Genomic DNA, 24,735 nt, shown 5'->3' with positions numbered 1-24,735 from the left:
GACATGCCCTCTAGTTTCAGATGCAGATAAATATGTTATCTCTTGATTTAGTTTTTTAGTGAAGAGGAAGGGAAGTGATGAGAGATCAGGTGCTTTAGGACTCCAGGATGGAGTTTTTCAATAAACATTCAGTGTAGTGATTGCATGTAGTCTGTAATCCAAACTAATCCATTTTACAACATTACCATTTAAATGAAAAAAGCCCACAGCAATCCTTGATATTACCATTCAGGTGAACAAGGTTCAAGGAGAATTATGTAACCTGTGCAGCCAGATTTCAACATTTGGGTTTATTTAAAATACTAACAAGATTCCAATCACGCTCTCTTATTAGCGGTTACAATGATGGTTACATCACCATCATGATGACGCATGCAGACAACAGATATAAATGTTTTATATGCATTGTCTTAAAAAGGTATCATTATAGATGCAAATGCAACAGGAAACTGAACGGAGAACAACATTATGTGAGTCATACTACGATATTCACCTCTGAGTCATGCTGGGAGGAAATCGCACCACTATATTTGTCACAAACTGTACCGAGTCTAGAGGTTTAATTGGTGAACGGCCTTTGCTACCCAAAGTGATTTTATTAAACTGAAGTGAAATCGAGCACAATTCAACATTTATGGAAATACTGCAGTGACAATAAAACAAGGCAAATGCTCAAGCCTACTCCTCATATTTCCATATGTAAAGTTCATTTTAAATGCCAAGCTAAGTGCTATGCCCCTCTTTTTCAGTTTAGCAATGTGCAATGCATTTAACATGAAAAAAACACTGAGGATATTTTTGGGGTTGATATATTTTTATTTTTTATTTATTCTATTAATGAATTTGGCCCTTAGAGACCATTTCTAAGACAGATAAACAAAAGAACACAACTTTCTCCAAGTCCACGTCTTCTTCATTTGTGCATCTCACCCATTCCTCTCGTGTCTATGGATTTATATAGCAGCAAGACCGATCGATGCGAGAACAGTCAGAGCAATGACCATGTAGCCAGAACGATAGACTTCAGGAATCTTAAAACCCTTCCCAAGATCCCACGCCTGAAAGAAAGAGACAAAGAGAGATACGAATTGACTATGGTCAATATATTAGGTCTTATGAAAAAATATATTAATTACATGTTGAATAATAAATCAAATGAATATTTGTATTTGCAGAGAACTAATTGCTAATTCATAATTTTGGCAGACGAAGACAGCATTAAACAGACATGAAAAAAAGTAACATGCATTCCCGTTCAAAAGGTTGGCGTTGGTAAGATTTATATTTTTGAAAGAAGTCTCAACAAGACTGCATTGATTGTTTCAAAAATGGGATAAAAACAGTAATATTATGAAATATTATTATTATATAAAACAGCTTTTTTCTGTTTCTATATTTTAAAAAAATCTAATCTGCATTTTCAGATTAAATTCTTATTGTTATCAATGTGAAAAACAGTTGTGGTACTTAATATTTTTTTAGAAACCATGATCATTCAGTAAATTCACAGAAAATTCAAGAGGACAGCATTTATTAGCAAAAACAATCTCATTAACATTATAAATGTCTGTACTGTTTTTAAAAAAATAAAATTTAAGGCATCCTTGCTTAATAAAAGTATTAATTCCTTTAAAAAAATCTTACTGACCCAAAACTTGTGAACTCTTGTACAAGTCTTAATTTCACATTTTGATCACATATTTGGTAACATACAACTTGTTACACTGTCATGAGTCATTATCACAGCAGGAAAGAGTCTGAATATACTTCATCTATTATTTATATATGTGTGTACCAGATGCCGGATGCCGTTGAATGTGTGGTAAGCCACTGGGAAAGCCAGAGCAAATTTGCTGAAAGCAAGAAACTGGGGCCCAAAGGTCATGGAGTGAATCAAATCAAGGTAATATGGGTAACTCTCAGGTAACACCATCGCAGCAAGTGCAAACGCAGAAATTCCTGAGACCAAAAAGTTCAACATTATTATTTATAATTAATATTCAATCATGTAGTCAGGGACACCATAGACGATATAGTGATAACTATAAAGTTTCAGAATGTTATCATGCTTTGATGTGGATGCTAATATATATTTACCGTTATATTTTTCCTTTTGTCGTCCTTTAAACACATTATTGAAAGCCAAGAATATATGTTAGCTACCTGAACTTAGTGCAACACCTGTTCCTCTGTGTGAGATGGACATCAGCATGGGGATAGACCACCTGAAAAGACCAAAGCCATTCATTCAGTATCTTTTTTGGACAGTTTAGTTACATTCCATTCAAAACTCACCACATTCTTTTTCCTCTCACATATAATCCTGTAGATTATATGATCCAAACACTCCATGAAGCAGCTGTGTTAACACTCACTTGTAGATGCTTACATGTGGTGAGACAGGTCGGTTGAGTCGTGTGTTTGTTGCCCAAAACTTGTTCATTTCCTCTTTTGCTGTAGTTCCCATAGGAACAGCACTGAAAAAATGAACACAAGGAGCTTTATACATTAATATGAATTCTTCATTTGAAAATGTGTTAGGAAAAGACAAAAATACTCACTGTCTGTAGAGTACGCCAAACTGTGACCGTGACAAACACAGACCCTGCCGGGCCACCATCCTTGAACACAGAAAATCCAATTTAAGTGAGTATAAAATATTCAAGTATAAAACACATTTAAGTATAAACACACATTTGCATACAGCTAAAACTGTGCACCGGGGATATCTGGGTATTTTGTACATTAGAAATATCACAACTCTTGGCGTTAACTTGTCAGATAGTACAGGACCTTTTGGTAATATGGCCTTGAACACTTTAAACACAACAACAGCATAGACCTGGCAAATGAAGATTCACTGCTTGCTTGTTTATATAAATCAGCTCACAGGACATAAATCATGTCTTCTATGGTTAATCCAATAAATCTCAGCAATCTGCTAATGGAAGTCATGTCAAACTGTCTGATCCAACGCATGTGACAGGACTCCAGAGAAGAGCTCAGACATATGGACATTACAAATAAAGTGACACACAACATACTACTCAGAGTTGTTATTTAATAATCATAACTGCTTTGATGTACAGAAGATTCTGGTGGAAAGAATCTTACAGTATGAACACAGCAGAATAAATTATTATGATCATATTGAAAAAAAAACGATGTTGAAGGAAAAATAAATGGATTGAGAATAAAATCAAAAACATAAAGCATATACATGACTATAAAGATTATAGTATATCAAAGTGCACTTGTTACATATCCATACGTTAACAACACCAGCAAACCCTACATTTTACGACTATTAAACTGACAGCTAACATGGCCTCAAAAAGATTAATTTCACCTTATATAAAAGAAAAAACAAAACTGTCACGTTTTAAAAATTACATGTTCGTTCTGACCTTAGAAGCAACGCCATGTTTTTGATCTTGCCTTGAGTGTACGGACGTGACGCAGCCGGATGTGCTGTAACAAAAGAGTTCACAACCCGCCGCCATGTTGGTAAGGTCAATACAAACGATATGTGAGGTCATAATAATAACACTTTAAGCATTATAACAACTATTTTTTATGCTTTATTTAGTAACAACTCACATAACGAGTAAAGATAATAACAGCAAGAAATCAATAAAAATTGCAGATACAGTAATAATAAAAAAGAAAAGAAAACTGCTTAATAAACAACAAAAATGAAGAACTATATACAGAGGGGTATTGAAAACAAATCCATATCTCTAATTACAAAATAAATATAAGAGTCCCTAAAAAGGATAACATTTCAAGGCATAGTATTTTTGGCCTTAGCATTCCTTGCACCCTCCAATGCTTAATACTGACAAAGCTCAAACTTAAAATGCACAAAACTAGGTGTATTTTTTGCCCATCAACATTTATGAATGTGATATTTCCCAAATATAATAAACAAATTAAGAACAAAACAAATGTTCTTCTCTAAAGGCTTATCATAATAAGGCTTCTAATGTAATTTCAAATTCCAGAAATCTCCTTTAAGAAGACTTTAAAATCACTCCAAAACAATTGAGTACAAATACAATCAACAAAAAGATGGTAAATACTTTCATCATTCATATTACAGTACGCACATTTTAAGTCAATGTCTTTCGTAAACCTTTTTATAACCTCATTTACTGAATAAATACAGTGAATAATTTTAAATGAAACCTCACGGATCTTATTGGTGATACAGTATCTCCTGGAGACCATAAAAACCTCCTCCCACTTAATGTCTTGGAAGCGGGAATTCCAAAAACTTCCTAAAGGGCCTACAAATCTGTCTAAGAAAGATATTGTTGCATTTTCTATCAAGAATACTAACTCCATCTAACTTTATATTTAAATCAATAGCTATATTCAATCAACAACATCAGTAGCACGCAACAATTGAAGAAGACCAGAAGGTATAGCGCTAAAGACAACTGCATAGTCCTTTGCAGAAATTGGATGTTAAACTAGAGAGAGTAAACTACCATCATGGCGAAGCAACTGTGTCACCAGCAAAGTCTCTTTATGACTATGGGTATTATATAGTCTTTGACTGTAGCAAAGACTGTGGTCAGTTATGTCAATCGGCATTCCCGATTATATTTACGGTCGCTTTAAATATCAATAGTCGAAAAGAAAGGTATATTCAGCCATTAGATGTTTTATTTCATCTTCATGTTCACAGTTTAGGTTAGAAAACATGTCAAGTTCAATATTGCAAAAGTCAAACTCTAGATATCCACACAATTGTTCTTACAAGTATTTAAGTAGTATCATGGAATTATAATTGTAGCAATATTACAACAAAATTATAATAGCTTTGGATTAAACTAGTACAAAAAGCTTTTCATAGGCTATATTTGTACAGCACATAAACACCAATTGCAAATAAATATTTGAATCATGTACTACTACATTCCACACACAAGAGAATTAACGCTAAAAGAAAGATTATATCCAGCCTAAAAGTCATAAATTCACAGCAAAATCAATTCAGTAGAAATGTAATGATCCTGGAACCTAAACCTATTTTGGCTATTAAATCAACAGCTTATTGAAGATAATGATATACAGAATACATCATGTAAACAGATTATGCCCAGTGCATGTACACACTCACTCACAGAAACACACATTCATTCTTACATGATAAAATGTCACATGATTGTCTGATTCTTCGTTTGTCTAATTACCTTTTTTCATATCTTTTACAAACAGTCACACACCAGCAGTCATGCACAGAGATTGCATATTCGTGTTAATAGTAGGTCTCTCTTTCCACCCAGCCTGCAAATGAAAGACAGAAAGAGCTAAATTAATTAACTAAATTAAAAATATATATGCAGAATAAAGCTCTAAACACATGGATTCAATTACTAGGCTCTACAGATTCTCTGTAATATTGCTGCATTGTTTCTTGAACACTGAATTTTAATTCAACTTTAGCTGCACTATATAAATGTATTGTGCATCAGTTTGAGTACCAAGGTGTTATAAGGAGTTTTTATTTGCCAGTTGCCAAGTTAATATTTCAAATTTTATTTTAGTTTAACAATGTACTAAAATAAATCATAACTAAAATTAAAATGAAAACAGAAAATGTAAAAATAAAAACTAATTGAAGATATGAATATAGAATAAACTAGATATCTCAATGCTAATAAAATAACACTGTTCAGAAATGTAAACATCTGTGCTCACCTCCTGGATTCCTGCGCAGGATTAATTTACGGATCTCGTCATACACAAAGATTAGCAAACTGTACGGGAAAGCACAGAACCACCACATAATCCTGTAAAAGGAATAAGAAAATGAGAAAGGAAAAGGTGAAGACAGGAGGAGCAGAGAACATAAGCTCTTCTAAGATGCAAAAATGTGTGTGTGTATGTCCCTTACTTGAGTGGGTACATCCTCAGGGCAATGTCCATACCGGGGCAGTAGGACAGGAATGCTGCCAGAGCCGTCTCAGCAAACAGTCCAAAAATGAGAATCCTATTCCTATAAGTGCACAGGTTAGAGAATAGCCTTTAACAGAGACCTATGCAAATATCACACTCTGGAATGAGCTCACGAACATACACACACACATACTGACTTCATGCCCTGTTGGAAGACGGAGTTCCTGCGTGTCTTGCAGATGATGAGGTCGGCCCACTGCACCACCACAATGCTGGAGAAGAACGAGGTGTGACAGGTGAACTCGATGACCTTACGCTGCTCGTAAGTCTGAAACATACATATTTAAATAGATACATTTACATTACATTAAGTCATTTAGCAGACGCTTATATCCAAAGTGAGGACAAATGAGGACAATGGAAATAATCAAAATCAACAAAAGAGCAACGATATGCAAGTGCTATAACAAGTCTCAGTTAGCTTAAAGTGCCCCTATTATGGGTTATGAAAGGGTCATATTTTGGTTTTGGGAGTCCCCAACAACAGGTTGACATGCATGCAAGGTCAACAAACACATTCATTTTCTTAATATGCATTTATTTTTACCTTATTTGCTCAACGACTCCTAAACGATTCGCTCAACGATTAATTTTTCCAAACCCATTCTTTGCGTGGCGCTAATCTGCAGTGATTGGCCGATTTCATTTAAATCAGTGTTTGTGAGCTTTTAAAAGCGGCAACTAGTGGCAAAGAATGAATTTGCATTTTCATTCAGACCAACGCGAAAATCAAGTTTTCCCAGGTCTGCGCGCGCAACAAATTGCAATATGCTAATGTTTCATGCTGACGTCAACATGAAATGGCTTGGGATTCGTGTTAAAAACGGCTCGTTTCAATGATTCAGAGTCGACTCTTTCTTTTGAGAGACAATGGGCCTCATTCATGAAATACGAGCAGAACGAATTTTTGTGTAAATCGTTCGTAAATCTGACGTAAATTTTCGGATTCATGAAAGTATTCGTATTTTCAAAATGTTAGTTGGTACAAAAGAAATGTACACTTGCTCCTTGCCACGTGTAAATGGTGCGTAAAACGTTCTGTGTTGTTTCTGGCAAACTGATGACACTGAATTTTGATGCACTGCCATCACAATATTTTACAAGCTCATGTGCTAATTTTTATTCATTTATTTTTTGTAGCTGAGAGTTGATAACTGTTTAGCTTTGGGGAAAACGCATCGCTTGTCACTGTCACTTTTTACCCAGCTGTCCAATCAATGGAGGAGGGGCGGGACAAATACTACACAGACCAATCATCCTACTTGTACAACAACTGAACAACAATAGAGAAGTTGATATTGCTGGTTACTGCATTTTTATATTGAGTAATATTCTTCAAAATGAGATACTAGTAGCAATACGTTACTGCCGTGGATATTCCAAAGTATAGCAATCAAAGCGTCTCAGATGGAAAAACGTTGTGCCACCAAAGCGTTCTCAAGCACCACTAGTTGTCGTTTTAAGAAGAGCGCCTGACATTTTTTCAGCTGGCTAAAAACTCTTTGGTGGACACACGTTAATTGAATATTTATTGTTAGGTATATTAGTGTTTTTAGCATTTATGCAATATACTAGAGCCAAACCTGAGAAAGTAGACCAGAATATTCCACTGCATTCCTGGACACGCAATTTGCGTAGCTGTAATTCATAGGTGGGGATTATGCTAATTGTGAATGAGCATGAAGGAGCGCCCTATTTACGAATGATTGGAATTCATTAACATACACGTTTAACTATCAAATCGGACGTTTACGGACATTTTCGGGAATGTCCGTTTTACGCGCAAATTACTCAGAATTTACTTCTATATTTACGAATGTTTCATGAATGAGGACCAATAACTTTATACATGGTGCACTTTCAGATTTAAAACTTTGCAGGATGTTTTCATTCACTTAGAACTGTGTTACATACTGCATGAAAGGTAATTTTCGAAAATACATAATAGGGGCACTTTAACGCAGAACACGTTGCAAGTTTTTTTTAAATATTTTTTATTACATAATTAATAAAAATAAAACTGATAGAATAAAAAAGAATAGAGCAAGCTATTGTTTAGAGGCATTTTTTTTTTGCTTTTTTTAATTTTATAATAAATAAAAAGAAAACAAATAGACAGAATACAAAAAGATTAGAAAAGCTAGTGTTAGATACATCATGAAAAATAAACATTTTAAAAATAGCATTTGTAGACTTTCTGCACATATGTTCTGTAATTGTTGTTAATAAATAATGATTAAAAAAAACAGTCTAATAATTTGCAGTTTAAGCCTGTTAAATGTTCAAAACTATGGGTTACAAATAAATATTTAATTTTGGTAAGATGTAAAAATAAAAAAAATTCCTTCTTGTCGACTTTAAATAATTTTGGAACTCATTGTGTAAATCTATTTTAAATTTGTCAAATTAATTCCATGATTAATTACAATTAATCACAGAAACCTATTTGAGTAATTGCTTTAAATTTTGTTTTCATTATTCACCAGCATATTTTAAAGAAATTAATAATTTTATTCAGCAAGCACACAAAATGAGCGGTTTCCATAAAAATGTTAAGCAGCACAACAGTTTTTTTTTTTTTTTTTATCGATAACAATAAGAAACGTTTCTTGAGAAGCCAATAAGTATATTAACCCTCTATGCCATGAATGTTTATTTTGGATGAAAGAAAATATTTCATCCCATTTTTTGGGAGCTTGGGGGTTCCTGATAATATATAGATTATAAAATGTGCACCCCCCCCCCCCCCAACCCCCAAACCAGATATTGGTTTGTTGCCTCAGTGCAATACTGTGCTATAAGTGTACTGAAACACCAAAGTGTTCTATATATGGAGGAATATGGAAAACAAGCAATGTAAGCATTAAAGAAATGTGTGTGTGTGTGTGTGTGTGTGTGCGTGTGTGTGCGTGTGCGTGTGCGTGTGTGTGTGTGTTTACCCATTGCTGTCCATAGGTGTCCTCCAGGTCATTAACTGCACGACTGTCCCAATCCAGTCGAATTCCCAGCAGCGTTTGAGGCAGAAAGCCATTCTCAGCCATGATCACAAAATAGGTAAAGAATCCTCCCAGTGCCTGGATCATACCTGTACAAATAACACAAACACACACACACACACACACGTAATTTCTTTTATCCCTGCAGAGCATGAAAAGCTATTTTATTCACAATATTAATCAGAAGCATGAGGCCTATTCACCCCCCTCAGATTTCTAAAGTGGTTTTTCATTGACACTTATGGTGCAAAATCTATTTTTTCTTTGTAAAATAAGTTGAATGATTATTGAGAGGTATTAAAAGGTATTTGTACTTACCCAACACTATCCTGTATAACAAACATAAAGGAATAAGTAGTTAAAAATAGTTTTCCCCCTTTTATCATGTCTTCTCTTTCCTAGGGCAACAAGTGAATCTAGTGGCCCATCAAAAATAAGTACATGATGCCTCTGATGTTCATTTGTTTGCACAAAGTAATTCTTCAAGGACTACAAAGTTTACAAGAATTAAGCTATAAAGGGCATGTGTGTGCGTTCGCTGATATCTGTGTGCAAGTGCACTTGAGGCTGACCGATCTGTCCGTAAGCCATGCTGATGAGCCTCTCATTCACCAGCTTGTCAGTTTTGGGGTTTCGGGGTTGACGCTTCATAATGTCACTCTCTGCCGACTCGTATGCTAGAGAGATCGCAGGAACCTGAGAGAGAGAGAGAATGATGACTGTGATAACAAAGATGCTCATGTGTGTGTGTGTGTGAAATGGTCTGGTGTCTGGTGCCCGAGGGTAGTATCACACTTGACAGGAATTGGAAGTAAAACTGAATGCACACAAGTGTGAGTGTGTATAACACACCATGTCAGTGCCAAGGTCGATGCAGAGTATAGTGACGGTGCCCAGAGGCAGCGGCACACTGGCGATGATGAAGAGCAGGAAGGGTGTGATCTCTGGGATGTTACTGGTCAGCGTGTACGCAATCGACTTCTTCAGGTTATCAAAGATCAGACGACCTAAAACACAGCAAATTTTATTTTTTTGAATATATATATATATATATATATATATACACACTCACTGGCCACTTTGTTAGGTACACCTGTTCAATTGCTTGGTAAAACAAATTGCTAATGAGCCAATCACATGGCAGCAACTCAATGCATTTAGGCATCTAGATGTGGTGAAGACGACTTGCTGAAGTTCAGACTGAGATTTAAGTGACTTTTAACGTGGAATGGTTGTTGGTGCCAGATGGGCTGGTCTGAGTATTTCAAAAACTGCTGATCTACTGGGATTTTCACGCACAACCATCTCTAGGGTTTATACAGAGAATGGTCCGAAAGAGAGAAAATATCCAGTGAGCGGCAGTTGTGTGGATGATAATGCCTTGTTGATGTCAGAGGTCAGAGGAGAATGGGCAGACTGGTTAGAGATGATAGAAAGGAAACAGTAACTCAAATAACCACTCATTTCAACCAAGGTATGCAGAATACCATCTCTGAACGCACAACCCTGAAACAAATGGGCTACAGCAGCAGAAGACCACACCGGGTGCCGCTCTTATCAGCAAAGAACAGGAAACGGAGGCTACAATTCGCACAGGCTCACCAAAACTGGACAATAGATGACTGGAAAAACGTTGCCTGGTCTGATGAGTCTCGATTTCTGCTGCAACATTTAGATGGTAGGGTCAGAATTTGACGTAAAAAAACATGAAATCATGGATCCATCCTGCCTTGTCTCAACGGTTCAGGCTGGTGGTGGTGTAATGGTGTGGGGGATATTTTCTTGGCACACTTTGGACCCCTTAGTACCAATTGAGCATAGTTTAAACGCCACAGCCTACCTGAGTATTGTTGCTGACCAAGACCATCCTTTTATGACTACAGTGTACCCATCTTCTGATGACTACTTCCAGCAGGATAATGCACCATGTCACAAATAATCTCAGACTGGTTTCTTGAACATGATAATGAGATAATGAGACTTTACTCAAATGGCCTCCACAGTCACTAGATCTCAATCCAATAGAGCACCTTTGAGATGTGGTGGAATGGGAGATTCGCATCATAGATGTGCAGCCGACAAATCTGCAGCAACTGCGTGATGCTATCATGTTAATATGGACCAAAATCTCTGAGGAATGTTTCCAACACCTTGTTGAACCTATGCCACGAAGAATTAAGGCAGTTCTGAAGGCAAAAGGGGGTCCAACCCGGTACTAGCAAGGTGTACCTAATAAAGTGGCCAGTGAGTGTATATATATATACATTTGTGTTAATGCAATAAATAAATTGAAAGAAATTCATTTTTTACATCGTGTAAACCAGTCAGGCCAATACATTTAGAAATTTGAAAGAGAGAAAGCATGAAACATTTGTAATGCTTCGTTTATTTTTTGTCTTAATACTTAATATTCCTTTTCTATCTTACCCTCTTCCACCCCCGTAACAATTGAGGCAAAGTTGTCGTCCAGCAGGATCATGTCAGCAGCTTGCTTGGAGACGTCTGAGCCAGAGATTCCCATGGCAACGCCAATGTCAGCCTTCTTCAGAGCAGGGGAGTCATTCACCCCATCACCTGTCACTGCCACTATGGCACCCTGCAGCCAGAGCCAGCCAATCAGAATCAGAGACAGAGCTTTCAGGCATTCAGAATTAAAGACCAGTCAGAAAATCAAAGTCAGAGTCAAAAAGTCTGCCAGGCAGTCTGAATGAAGACATTAAATGTGTACTATTGTTTAGACATTTTTGGTAAGATTTTTTGTTTTTGAAAGAAGTCCCAGTATCAAAAATACACTAAAAACAGGCATACTGTGCAATAATATTATAATTTAAATGAACTGCATTCTATTTTAATATTTCTATTTTAAAATGTAATTTATTCTTGTGATGACAATGCAAAATTTTCACCTTCACTATATGCCAGTCTTCAGTGTCACATGATCCTTCAGAAATCATTCTAATATGCTGATTTAGAGCCCAGAAAACATTTCCTATTATTATCTGTGTTGAAAACAGTTGTGCTGCTTAATATTTTTGTGGAAACCGTTTTGCATTTTTTTGCATGATTATTTGATGAATAGAGAGTTTAAAAGAACAATGGCATCAGGGAGCAATGGCAATGACAATGGCATCAGTAACCAAAATATTGCACCATGAACAAAAAAATTACATATAGGACCTAAGAAACACCTGCTAAAATTAATGTAAACATTAACTTCCACAGGTCTGATATTTCAGTCTAGCTTGCATTTCGGTGAAATTTGTCATGTGCAAGACCTCTAGTGTGTGATATTTTAATATTCACAAATACACAAGCACACACCTGTCTCTGGCAGCCCTCCACGATGATGAGTTTTTGTTGGGGTGAAGTGCGAGCAAATACAATCTCTGTGTGGTTCCTCAGAATATCATCCAGATACTCGGCGCTCATGTCCTTCAAGTCTGAACCATGAATCACACAGGCCTTAGCATCTCTGAAATGCACACACACACAGAACAGTGCCCAATTCCATTATCTGTGAAGAAGCAATAAAAGCAGATAAAACCCCATTCAAATAGATTTAGTTTACACACACATATGCACCCAGACTCTCAAGCAAACACTCAAAAGAGACAAAAGAGACACACACACACAGACCGTGGATTGACTTGGCTCAGAGGTATATTAAGTCTTTCAGCGATATCCTCCACCGTCTCGTTGCCCTCAGAGATAATGCCCACACCTTTAGCAATGGCCTTGGCGGTTATAGGATGGTCACCCGTTACCATGATAACCTGTATATGGATTGTGGTCACCATTGACATTGGACATAAAATGCTGAACTGTAGATAAATGGATGGAGGGAACCTATAAATGGATACCTTAATGCCAGCGGAGCGGCATTTTCCTACAGCATCTGGCACTGCGGCTCGAGGCGGATCGATCATGGAGATTAAGCCCAAGAAACAAAGCTGGTTGACCGGGAAATTCACATCATCACAGTCAAACTCAAACCCCCTCGGAAACTGTGAGGGAGAGAGGAACAGGTGGCAGAACCCTGAAAGAGAGAGGGTAGAGAATTAAAGAAGGAAGGAAAGAAAGAGGAAAGGAAGGAAGTAAGAACTTACCCAGAACCCTCTCGCCCAGTCCGCCCAGCTCCATGTATGCTCCCTGAAATGCGTCCTTCCAGTCCTCGTCCATTGGCATTTCCTCACCGTTGATCATTATGGTACTGCACCTGCATTATCAATCACCCATTACTCACAGTTATTGATTAAAGATAAAAATGACTAACAATAATCACAGATATGAATCACAGCTATGTAATTTTGACGGCTCAACAATAATTACAGCTAGTAATCAGAAATAGCTGTATTAAAATAATTATGATGTATCATAAATAAACACAGTTACTGATTCATGTTTGCTTATTGCCAATAACAATAGTTATTTCAGTATAATTTTTTATACTATTAGTATTTAATTAATATTTTGAATGAGCTTCTTTTTAGTTGGTTTTAATTTTAGTTTAAGTTATAGTAATTTTGTTATGGGTTTTTGTCAATCTTATTAGTTATTTTTAATTTTAATATTTATATTTAGCGTTAAGCTATTTTTGTTTTATTTTTAGTTTCAGTCATTTTAATCACTTTTTACTTACATTTATTTTAATTCAGTTGAAAGGGCAACATTTCTAATTTTATAATTGTTTTTAAGCTTAAGTTTTCATCCGATATTTATTTTTATTTAATTTTATAAATATAAGTATTATTTTATACTTATTTTATTTTAATAGTTTTTTAGTTCACAATAACAATACTACAATAATCACATATATTAATTATAATTGTTGAATTATGATGAATAGTTAAAGCTCTTATTATTCAATAAAAAGTATGATGTCTCATCACTAATCACAGCTATTGATTCAAGTTATTTCTGTTCTATATATGGATTTCATGTATCAAACTCTGGTATTGATTACCTGTCCAGAATCCTCTCTGGGGCTCCTTTCATCACCAGCAGGTGTCCAGTGGGACTGTCTTCTATCTCGTGAATAGACAGCTAAGAGAGAGATGGGGATTATTTATATCTTAATCGATATCTGTATGACATCGACATCATTTGTTTGTCTTTACAGCTCTGGCTATGTGTTTCTTGTATGTGCACCTGGTATTTGTTAGTTGAGTTGAATGGGATTTCTGCCACTTTTCGGTTGTTGTCTCTGAGAGTCTGAACACAGCCGGATGAGAGCTCAACACACTTCAACAGAGCAGACTCTGATGCATCACCTGCTGTGTCTCTCTACAAACACACAGAAACTCACAACGTCACAAATCAAACAACAATAGAGCACAATCCCTCACCTTAATTAAGATAAATATCAATTGCTGTTTGAAAGTTTGAGGTCGATAATATTTTTTTAAAGTTTTTAAAACCCTTGAAGTCTCTTAAAACTATTTTTTTTATAAAAATGGAACATTTAAAAAGTAATTTATTCCTGTGATGTCAATGATGAATTTTCAGCTGCTATTATTTCAAAAATCATGCTGATTTGGTGTTCAATAAAGATTTGGGTTACACTTTATTTCGATAGTCTACTTAAGACATTCTACTAACTATAAGTAACTTTGTAATTACATGTCAACTAGATGTCAACTAATTCTCATTAATATGCAACTACATGTCTACTAACTCTCAGTAGGGTAGGTTTAGTGTTAGTAGAATAAATTGACATACTTGCAAAGTTTCTCATACTCATTATGTTGTATGTTGTGGACCCATCAAAATAAAGTTTTAGAAGATATTAAGCAGACAGTCTACTAATATTCTAATGACTGCTAGTTGACATGTAGTTGCAAAGTTACTTACTGTTAGTAAAGTGGACTATCGAAATAAAGTGTTACCAAGATTTGTCATTAGTATGCAATTTTCACAAGATTTCACAAGTATAGCAATGTTGGCAGTGAGCAGCGTTATTTTTTTTCCAGTGTTTTTGATGAATAAAAATCAATGCATACTTGCTGAATAAAAGTATTAATTTCTTTAAAAATAATAAAAAATCTTATTGTGGTTTTGTATGTGATGTATTACCTTGCGCACGGGAATGATCTCTTGTCCAGGTAAGAAGACAGCACGGTTACAAATTCCTGCCACTCGAGACAGAGAGAACCATGTAGGAGAGCTTTTATCAAAGCAACAACCTACACACACACACACACCACACAGAGACATAAGAAAAGAAGAGATTTGGTTACATGTGCTCAAACAGATATACAGATGTATGAACAGATCAAGAGAAGAATTATCCCCTTAAATGTTCAAATATATCAAAACATTGCCCTTTTAGCAGACGATTTTCATCTAAAACGATCTATATGCTAATTACCAGGAAAGTCTCCTTAGAGGATTATGGGTAAAGTGCCTTGTTCAAGGACACAATGGCCACCGTAACTGTGATCAGCAACTCTAATTGACACTGGAAGCTTACATTGTGTCCTAATCAGGCATGTTTTCATTCAAAAATAATTATAATAATTCTCTCTGCACTGAAACAGAATATGCTGTGGGTTCTGACACAAGCAGTCAGATCGTATTTGCAATAGATCTGTGTGAAAAAGAGACTGAAAATCAAGACACTACTGATTAAACCTATGTGTCTACTACTTTCACTTGATTGGTCTGTGGACCTCAAAACATTCTAACCTGATTGGTCCTCGGTGGTGTCGGCCTCGTGGATCTGGTTGTCAAACCACATGTGAGCGACAGTCATCCGGTTCTGAGTTAAGGTTCCAGTTTTATCTGAGCAGATGGTGGAGGTGGAACCTAGAGTCTCCACGGCCTCTAGATTCTTCACCAGACAGTTTTTGCGAGCCATGCGCTTAGCAGTCAGAGTCAAACATACCTGAGAGAGATTGAATGGAGTTAAAGCAGAGACAACAACGTGTCATGGTCTTTCTGCTTTTTGAAAAGTGTTTTTGTGGGTCTGTAAAAATCTATGGCAGATGGAGCCTTACAAAGACAGAAGGATAAAAAATAATAAGAATGAAAGAGAAAAACTTCTGTCTGTGTGTACTACTGTTCAAAAGCTTGAGCTTGGTAAGATTGTTTAAGGATTTTATGCTCACCAATGCTGCTTTCATTTGATCCAATATGAATTATTACAATGTGAAATATTGTTACAATTTAAAATAGGCCTAATTGTTTTATGTTCAAATATATTTTCAAATATGTTACTGTATTTCTTTGATGGCAAAGCTGTATTTTCAACAGTCATTTCTCCACTCTTCAGAAAACATGACGCATTTTTTTCTAGTATTCTTTGATGACTAGAAAGTTCTAAATAACAGTATTTATTTGAAAAAGAATTCTTCTGTAACATTAAAAATGTCTTTACTGTGACTTTTGATCAATTTAATGCACCCTTGATGAAAAACTTACTAACCCCAGACATTCAAATGGTAGTACATATGAATGTCACAAAATGTGTTTGTATGAGTGTCTCACCGTGACAGTAGCCAACAGGCCCTCAGGAACATTGGCAACAATAATACCGATGAGGAAGATGACGGCCTCCAACCAGGAGTAGCCCAGAATGAGTGACAGGATGAAGAAGGACATACCCAGGAAGATGGCTACACCTGTGATGATCTGAATGAAGTGCTCGATCTCCATGTTGATGGGCGTCTGACCCACTTCCAGACCAGACGCCAAAGATGCAATGCGGCCCATCACTGTACGATCACCTGTAGCGATTACTATGCCATGGGCTGTACCTGCACATACACATAAATCAACCAATTCATGTGTGAATGTAAGAAAAAGGAGAGTCAAATAAATAAAAGAATGAATGCATACGAAAAGGAATTAATTAATGAATGTGCTATAGAACAAATAATTGATCATTTGAATGAACAAGCAAACACACTAATTATTATGCATGAATGAATAAAGTAATGAGTGAAGGACTGACCTTCCACACAGTTGGTGGAAAAGAAACTGATGTTTCTGGTCTCCAGAGGGTTTTCATGAGTAAACTCTGGAGAACGGGTCTGAGGTTCTGACTCTCCGGTGAGCGATGAGTTATCCACCTGAGAAAAACAGAAAGGAGGTACAGTAGAGAGGATGTTCTCTTTCCGATCTCAGGCTTCTTACTAAGACTATCGGTTGATAAACAAATCTCAGATCTGAGATCTTCCTCTTAATATCTATCTACATCACTCGCACTCTCTCTACCTTGCAGCCGCTGGAGGAGATGATCCGAAGGTCTGCTGGGATTCGGTTTCCACCCTTGATCTCCACCAGGTCTCCCTGAACCACCTCTTCAGCATTTATGTGAAATGTCTCTCCCTCACGAATCACCAGAGCTTGCTGAAAGAAATAAAGTCCATTCCAAAGTTCCTCAAACATGATGATGAAGAAAAGTTATTTAGGGAGAGGCCTAAAACAGTGAGCATGTCAGAACAGAGTTTGTAATATGCAACCTGTATCTGTATGAGTGTGAATATATATAGATGATATAATCACTTTACCATATTTGGTTATTCAACCATACAGATTTTTTTTTTTTTAAATGACCATTTTAGTCTATTAATTATGCTTTCTTCTATATTACCATGTATTTATGCATTTAAAGGAACTTCAAAATTATTTTTATTTTATTTTATTTAAAAATTTAATTTATTGTGCTTTCTTTTATTTAACTTAAAATGACAACATTTAATTTAATTATACTTAATAAAGTAATTTAGCAAAAGCGAGGAAAAATAAGAAAAACAAATACATTTTCATCCTCGCCTTTAGCTAGTCCCTGTTTTTTATATTGCTCTTTATTGACGTGGTTTCTTTCATAAGTTAAGAAGGATTTACATACATTTATATAAATCATACATTGGGCTTTTAAATGTTAAAAGGGATTTACATGGATTTATGTAAATCATGTAAAATATTGCTCATAATGGTTGCCGTTTGGGATTTGGTATCATTTACATTTATTCATTTAGCAAACACTTTTGTCCAAAGCAATCCACTGCTGTTATCACACTAACCTGAGGCACCATGTTTTTGAACGAGTCCATGATCCGGGAGCTTTTGGCTTCTTGATAATATGAGAAACAGCCGGTTATGATGACCACAGCAGATAGAACCACACCCAGATACAGCTGCAGTAAACCAGAGAGAGGGAAACAACCAAGGGTCAGGGGGTTCAAAACCACTCACATTTTTTGGCTGAGAGATTGGCAGATTTCATCTGTAAATATACTATAGATAAAAATAACAACAACAACAAATAGACAACCTTACGCAGAGCTGCTGACATCTTGCAGTTTATTTAATTATTCTGTCATTTCTGAGTCTTTACACTGAAATGCACCTGTAAACTTTCGTGACCAGTATGCAAAAGCTGTTGCCATCTAAATCACTGCAAAGGTTTCTCAGGGAATTTCAATATAAAGATAAAAGCCCACCAGCTTTCATAGACATTAACATTGGAAAAGAACAGCATAGTCAGACCATTTTAAAGAAGTCTTAAACGAAACAGTTTAGAATGGGTAACGCACAAAAATCATGGTGTAAAGGAGCAAACACAGTTAAATGATCCTTAACTTCACATTTTCATTAATCACTGAGCCTAAACTGTCCCACAAGCAGCTGGGAGCTCAGTCCACAGACTGGGACTCGTTCATCATACTGGATATGGGACAGCAGAGCTAAAAGCAATGTATCGACCTCAGTCGCCAACAACGTGCGCAGCAGGTTTTAATTCCCCTCTGGTGGAGTGAAACCAATTTAACTCTTCATTTTTGTGATTTCCTCTTTTAATCGGCTTAAATACGGATTTTAGAAAACTTAGAGATTTGTAAAAATGAACTTGCACAGGTATTAGTTAAATATTAGAGACATATGAGTACTTTCAGGCATACTACTTTTATGAATTATAGTGTATGAATGACTCATTTGTGAGACCAGCATCTCCTTATAATGAGGGTTGTTTCGGATTTGAGCAATGAGTAAGTGGAATTTTTAAATAGGAAACTAGAGATTTGTAAAAAGTTAAATATTACAAACATATGGGTACCTTTACTATGAATTATATTATTAATATTAATATTTTTTATTCATAATTGTTGGAATGACTAATTTGTGTCAACAGCATCTCAAGCTTTTCATAATGAACCTAGTTTTAGATTTGCTCAATAAGCAGGTGGGATTTTTAAATATGAATTCCTTTCACAGCTAGATGAAATTTTTTTTTAAATGCACAATGCTACACCACAGCACACATCACCTACAATAAGCTCAAATAACATTTAGACTCTTGACAGATTTAAACCTGTGTCTGTGTCACCATAAGTCAGTGTGTCTGAACAGGCGGCAGATCTCACAACAGCTTACAGACTTATCGGCTGCTTAATAAGCTGTCTCATTCTCATTGACCGAATAGTTAGTGCACTCACATTGTCATTGACAGGCTCATCCTCAGTGGCTGCCTGAATACTGTAGGCAAAAAAGCAGAGGATGGCACCGATCCAGAGCAGGATGGAGAATCCTCCGAACAGCTGCTTACAGAACTTCACCCACTCTGGTGTGGTGGGTGGTGGGGTCAGCGCATTTGGACCGTCGCGGGCCAGAATTTCTAGTGCTCTCTTATGGGTCAGACCCTGGTAGGATGGAGACAAAGTTACTCAAGATTCCCTGCAGGAACTCTGAAGATTCCCTGCTAATAAATATAGCTTGAACCAGTCTAAAGTGTTTAACTGATCTAAGGTGGTCAACAGGATGGTGGTTTTAGAGAGGTTTTGGGCATTCAGCAGCCAGGTCAGGATTAAAGACCAGGGCAGCTTTTTCCAAAAGCATTATAAGGCTCGACTGTGGTTTCTACTTCTACTTAGGCTTACAATGCTTTTGTGAAATGCAGTCCAGGTTAAGTAGGCTGGATAAGATAAGATAAGCCTAGTTTAGTTGGCCATGGGTGCGCTGCTTGGTGGGTAAAATATCCGATTTATTATTACAAATGTCGAGGGTGAATGTAAAGATGACTCACTCTGGCAAGGTCAACTCCATAACGAGTACTGAGCTCATCTAGAGACAGTTTATGATCATCCTGTAGAAACACACACAAGAACATCAGATATTATACAACACTTCCTGTCTGCCAATTAGTTGAATCATCAAATTGCATCACATTCTTTTAGAGACAAATTCATTGTTTGATTGCTAATTATCATCTCTTACACTCTCATACCTGCAGGCTCACACACTTTCTCTCTTTTTTCATGTACACATATGCACAACACAATAAAATAACTTCTTACCAGCGACACCTCTTTCTTCAGCTCATCTAAATCTTTTTCTTTCATCTTTCTCTTTCCTCCCTTTGGAGCAGCCTCAGGGCTGCTTTCATGTCCGGACTGAGACAAGAGAGAATAATACCCAGAGAATAAAATCGTATTACTCAGATGTTGCTCCTTCATAGCTTATGAGATTCTCACTTTCATATACATATATACACACTTTTTCTATTTTTATTTGTAATGAATATGGAATACATCACAGGAATAATTTCATTTTAAAATAAATTAAAACAGAAAACAAATTTATTTTAAACTGAATAAATATTTCACAATATTTTTCACAATATTACTGTTTTTACTGTATTTTTGATCAAATAAATACAGTATTGTTGGACATAAGAAAGTTCTTTCAAATAATAAAAAAAAAATATTCCTGTACTGTTCAAAAATCCCACATTTTTGAATAGTAGGAAATACTATATATATTAAGTCAATATTAGGTATATATTGAGAAATATTTTTTACACATTATCTAGGGGAAACAAGTGCACTATTAATAAATGATTTCAGTTGAGATTTTTCTGTCCTAAAGGTATTCATTTCATGTTTGCACATATTTATTAATTAGTCAGCTGAATATTTAGAACTGAATAATAATAATCTGTACTTTAATGAACACCATAATTTTAATGCAGTCATAGTTATGCCTTTAAAACTACACACGGCAAGCTATGAAAAACTATGACAGATCTTTGACAGTGTTATCAAACACTGAGTGGACCTGAGCGTAGCGGTTCATGTAAAGTAGTGTACTTTGCTCGTCTTTGGCAGGAAAAAAGTGCGGTGTGCTGACACACTAGGAACAGGGTGTCATGGAAATCACCTGGTCCTGTCACTCTTACTCAGCTGTGACTGCATGCGTGTGTGTCTGACACGTGTACAGATAGAGCAGCATGTGGAACAGAGAGGAGATCATTCATTATGCCTTAAATCAGATTAATTTTCTGAATTAATTCATATTAATACCAATCAAACATAAGCCAGCCTGAACTATCACACCTCTCAGCCTCATTATGAGCATACAGACTGCATCTTATCAGTAAAATATGTTCAGATAATCACACACACGTCAGATATCACAGACAGACACCAACTTATTATTTCACAAACATTATAAATTAGATGCAGCTTCCCCTGTGAATCAGGGGAACAATTGTCAGGAAATGTTCAGGTCATATTTTCCCACCCCAGAATTAAATATCAGTTATAAATGAATTTTAAACTTTTGTTTGTATTGTGACATTTTTATGTTATTCATAAGCTCCATTTCTCCTTCCTCAATCATTTCAATGTCACTACAGCTATGTGAAAAATGTTTTAATGTTACTTTTGTATTATATTACATTAGTTGTTAAATTGTAAATTAAACTTGTAATTCAATAATACATATATTTTTAAAATCGTTATTAAAAGTTGGATTTGTAAAACACAATTGTAAGGAAACATCATGCTGATTTTATTTATTAAATCATTTTTTTACATTATAGCAATAGTAAGCATGAAAATGAGCTTAATTGTCATAAAATAATGACATAACATTAATCATTTTTATGGTTTTAAAAACATTATTTATTCTCTTATATGCAAATTATAATTACATTTTTGTTCTTTCAATTTTGTTATGACATATCACTCAAACATTTCTTTGTGATATTCACCTTCTACCTCCTGTCTCTTATCTCCCACACAGACATATTCCTACATAATCATGCTGTATTTATAAGAAATGTTGTGATACTAAACAATGCATTATTTAAAGGTGCACGACACTCATAACAATCTGCGAGAGAAAGAAAGAAAGCCAGCGAGAGAAAAGGATAGGCAGAATAATTGATGAAGCACCACAGGTAGACACTCACCCCTTTTCCCATGTTCGTTGTTAATGAACTGACACCCAGATTTCTCCCACTCTCCCCTCACACGTGTGGAAGACACTGGTGGCTTTTTTTGGAGGTAACATACCCCTTCTCCACCTAATAACACACACACACAGCCTGTTCTCTCCCCCCATATGTGCTTCAGGGTAACCCGAAGCTCACTTCCCACCCCTTGCCCTTAAAAACACACAGACACACACACAACCTTCATACACACGGCTCTGTATACCTGCACCTGCTACCGTTTTCCCCCTCTTTCTCTCTCCCTTACACATACTTTTATTATCATCATTAATTTTATGCTTGTTAGAAGGGAAGCGAGATGGCCTGAATTCTCCATCACCGAGATCTGTTGGTGATGATGTAGCTTGAGGATTTCTTTGCCATCTAAATCAAGCCTTGAGAATGTGGGAACTACAACTGCCATCAACTTCTCTGCCAGACCCATTAAGAACCGGACCGGAGAGAGCAGCTGCTCTCATGACCCCACTGTGCCCGGCAGTGATACTTGGCTGACGTAAAAATCAGTGATAAATCACATAAACTTCACGTGCTACACTATTCATTGTCTCTATGGAGGACATATTTCACTTTTTCCAGTTTTTCTTTACTTTTTCTTTTCAGGCTAATGATTTATAGATCAAAATGATCTAAACTTGGCAGAGGACGTCTGTGTGCGCTGGTTATAGATTTTTATTATTTACTAAATAAAATTATGTAGTTTACTGACTGTCTCTTGAACAATTGGCACTAATATATATATATACACAGTGCCTTGCGAAAGTATTCATACCCCTTAATTTTTTTCACATTTTGTTATGTTGCAGCAGCCTTGTTAAACTTATTTAAATTACTATTTTAAAATCAATCTACACTCCATACACCATAATGACAAAACACAACATAGATGTGACAACTTTGCAAATTTATTAAGAATAAAACACTGAATTAAATACACTGCATAAGTATTCATACCCTAACTCATCACTTAGTTGAAGCACCTTTACAGCCTCAATTCTTTTTGGGTATGATACAACAAGCTTTGCACATCTGCATTTGGCGATTATCTGCCATTCTTTTCCTCGCCTCTTCACCTCTCAAGCTCTGTCAGCGTTGATGGGGGCTGGCAGACATTTTCAGTTTCTCCAGAAATGTTTGATTTCAAGCCCAGGCTCTGGTCACTCAAGGATATTCACAGAGTTGTCTATAAGCCACTCTTGCTGTGTGCTTCGAGTCATTGTGCTGTTGGAGGGAGAACCTTCTGCCCAGTCTGAAGTTCTGAATGCTCTGGACTGGGTTTTCATTAAGGCTATCTCTATATTTTGCTGTGTTGAGCTTTCTTTCTACTCTGACGAGAACCTCAGTCCCAGCAGCTAAAAAAACATTCCCACAGCATGAGTCTGCAACCACCTCACTTTATTGTTAGGATGGTACTGTGCAGGTCATGAGCAGTGCCTGGTTTGGTTTCCTTCAAAACTGATGCTTGGAATTGAGGCTCAACAGACCAGAGAATGTTGTTTCTCACAATCTGAGAGTTCTTTGCTTTGTTGCATAATCCAAGTGGGTTTTCATGTGACTTCACTGAGGAGAGGATTGAGTCTTGCTACACTGCCATAAAGACTGGATTGGTGGAGTGTTGCAGTGATGTTTGTACTTCTGCAAGTTTCTTCCACCTCGACATATGATCATGGAGCTCAACTAGAGTGACCATCAGCTTCTTGGTCGCCAGTCTCATCAATGCTCTTCTTTATCAGTTGCTCAGTTTGGCCAGGAAGCCAGCTCTAGGAAGTGTCCGAGTTGTTCCGAACTTCTTCCATTATGGATAGTGGAGGCTACATGCTTCTGCAAGCCTTCAGTGCTGCAGAATTTGTTTTCTGAACTCTTCTTCAGATCTGTGCCTTGATGCAATCCTGTCTCTGAGCTCTACAAGCAGTTCTTTTGACCTCAGGGCTTGGTTTTTACTCTGATATGCATTTTCAGCTGTTAGAACTTTTATTGAGAGGTGTGTGCCTTTCCAAATCATACTCATTCAAATTAATTTGCCACAGGTTAATTCCACAAAAGTGTAGTAACCTCTACAAACGATATGAATGCTCCTGAGCTACATTTCAAGTGTCCCAGGAATCATTCAAGTTTTTTATTTCTAATCAATTTTTTTCAAAGTTGTTACAAATCTGTTTTGTGCTTTGTTATGGTGTATTAAGTGTAGATTAGTAGTGGTGGTGGGGGATTTAAAGCAGTTTAACATAAGGCAGCAACATTCAAAAGCCGGGAAAAAAAAAATGAAGGGGTGTGAATACTTTCACAAGGCAGTGGGTGGATATACTATAATTATGGAATATTAGGCTATATAAAATTAATTGATGTGTGAACCTGTTGCCCCATGTTTTTTAGTTTTTTTTTTTTTTACAAAGAATTATATTAACTATTTGTTTAACTTGTTTACTTAATTTTGTAGCCTATGTTTATTGCTAGAAAAATCACAAATAAGGGTTTTACTCTGTAGAAAATAAAACCAAATAGAATCAAACAGAATATAATAAACGGCTTCTATACACATTC

At 36.2% G+C, this 24,735-nt stretch overlaps 3 protein-coding genes across 3 annotated transcripts; all 3 read right to left on the bottom strand.

Moving 5' to 3' along the window:
- Positions 1-273: 273 nt before the first annotated feature.
- On the bottom strand, positions 274-3,450 carry LOC306881693 (succinate dehydrogenase cytochrome b560 subunit, mitochondrial-like). The gene is made up of 6 exons (XM_079435908.1): positions 3,408-3,450; positions 2,562-2,621; positions 2,376-2,477; positions 2,164-2,225; positions 1,796-1,959; positions 274-1,058 (listed from the first exon to the last, which is right to left on the bottom strand). Exons 1-6 carry the CDS (start codon positions 3,422-3,424, stop codon positions 954-956), a joined length of 510 nt encoding a protein of 169 aa, XP_079292034.1. The 5' UTR covers positions 3,425-3,450; the 3' UTR covers positions 274-953.
- A 1,201-nt stretch (positions 3,451-4,651) lies between these two features.
- LOC306880957 (sodium/potassium-transporting ATPase subunit alpha-3-like) lies at positions 4,652-9,008 on the bottom strand (the record flags this gene model as incomplete). The annotated part of the gene is made up of 7 exons (XM_079434756.1): positions 4,652-5,295; positions 5,710-5,801; positions 5,906-6,007; positions 6,105-6,235; positions 7,551-7,605; positions 8,775-8,791; positions 8,907-9,008. 7 exons carry the CDS (start codon positions 9,006-9,008, stop codon positions 5,267-5,269), a joined length of 528 nt encoding a protein of 175 aa, XP_079290882.1. The 3' UTR covers positions 4,652-5,266.
- A 221-nt stretch (positions 9,009-9,229) lies between these two features.
- On the bottom strand, positions 9,230-18,097 carry LOC306881678 (sodium/potassium-transporting ATPase subunit alpha-2-like). The gene is made up of 15 exons (XM_079435878.1): positions 17,990-18,097; positions 17,178-17,312; positions 16,915-17,032; positions 16,449-16,717; positions 15,648-15,846; positions 15,036-15,145; positions 14,112-14,246; positions 13,927-14,006; positions 13,070-13,179; positions 12,824-12,999; positions 12,600-12,736; positions 12,285-12,435; positions 11,391-11,559; positions 9,816-9,970; positions 9,230-9,659 (listed from the first exon to the last, which is right to left on the bottom strand). Exons 1-15 carry the CDS (start codon positions 18,017-18,019, stop codon positions 9,471-9,473), a joined length of 2,163 nt encoding a protein of 720 aa, XP_079292004.1. The 5' UTR covers positions 18,020-18,097; the 3' UTR covers positions 9,230-9,470.
- Between the last annotated feature and the right edge of the window lie 6,638 nt (positions 18,098-24,735).

The sequence above is a fragment of the Barbus barbus genome (genome assembly GCF_936440315.1).
Source record: "Barbus barbus genome assembly, chromosome: 15".
Classification (NCBI taxonomy): Eukaryota; Metazoa; Chordata; class Actinopteri; order Cypriniformes; family Cyprinidae; genus Barbus; species Barbus barbus.
The sequence above is the reverse complement of the archived record's forward strand: the minus strand, read 5'-3'. Positions and strand labels throughout refer to the sequence as shown.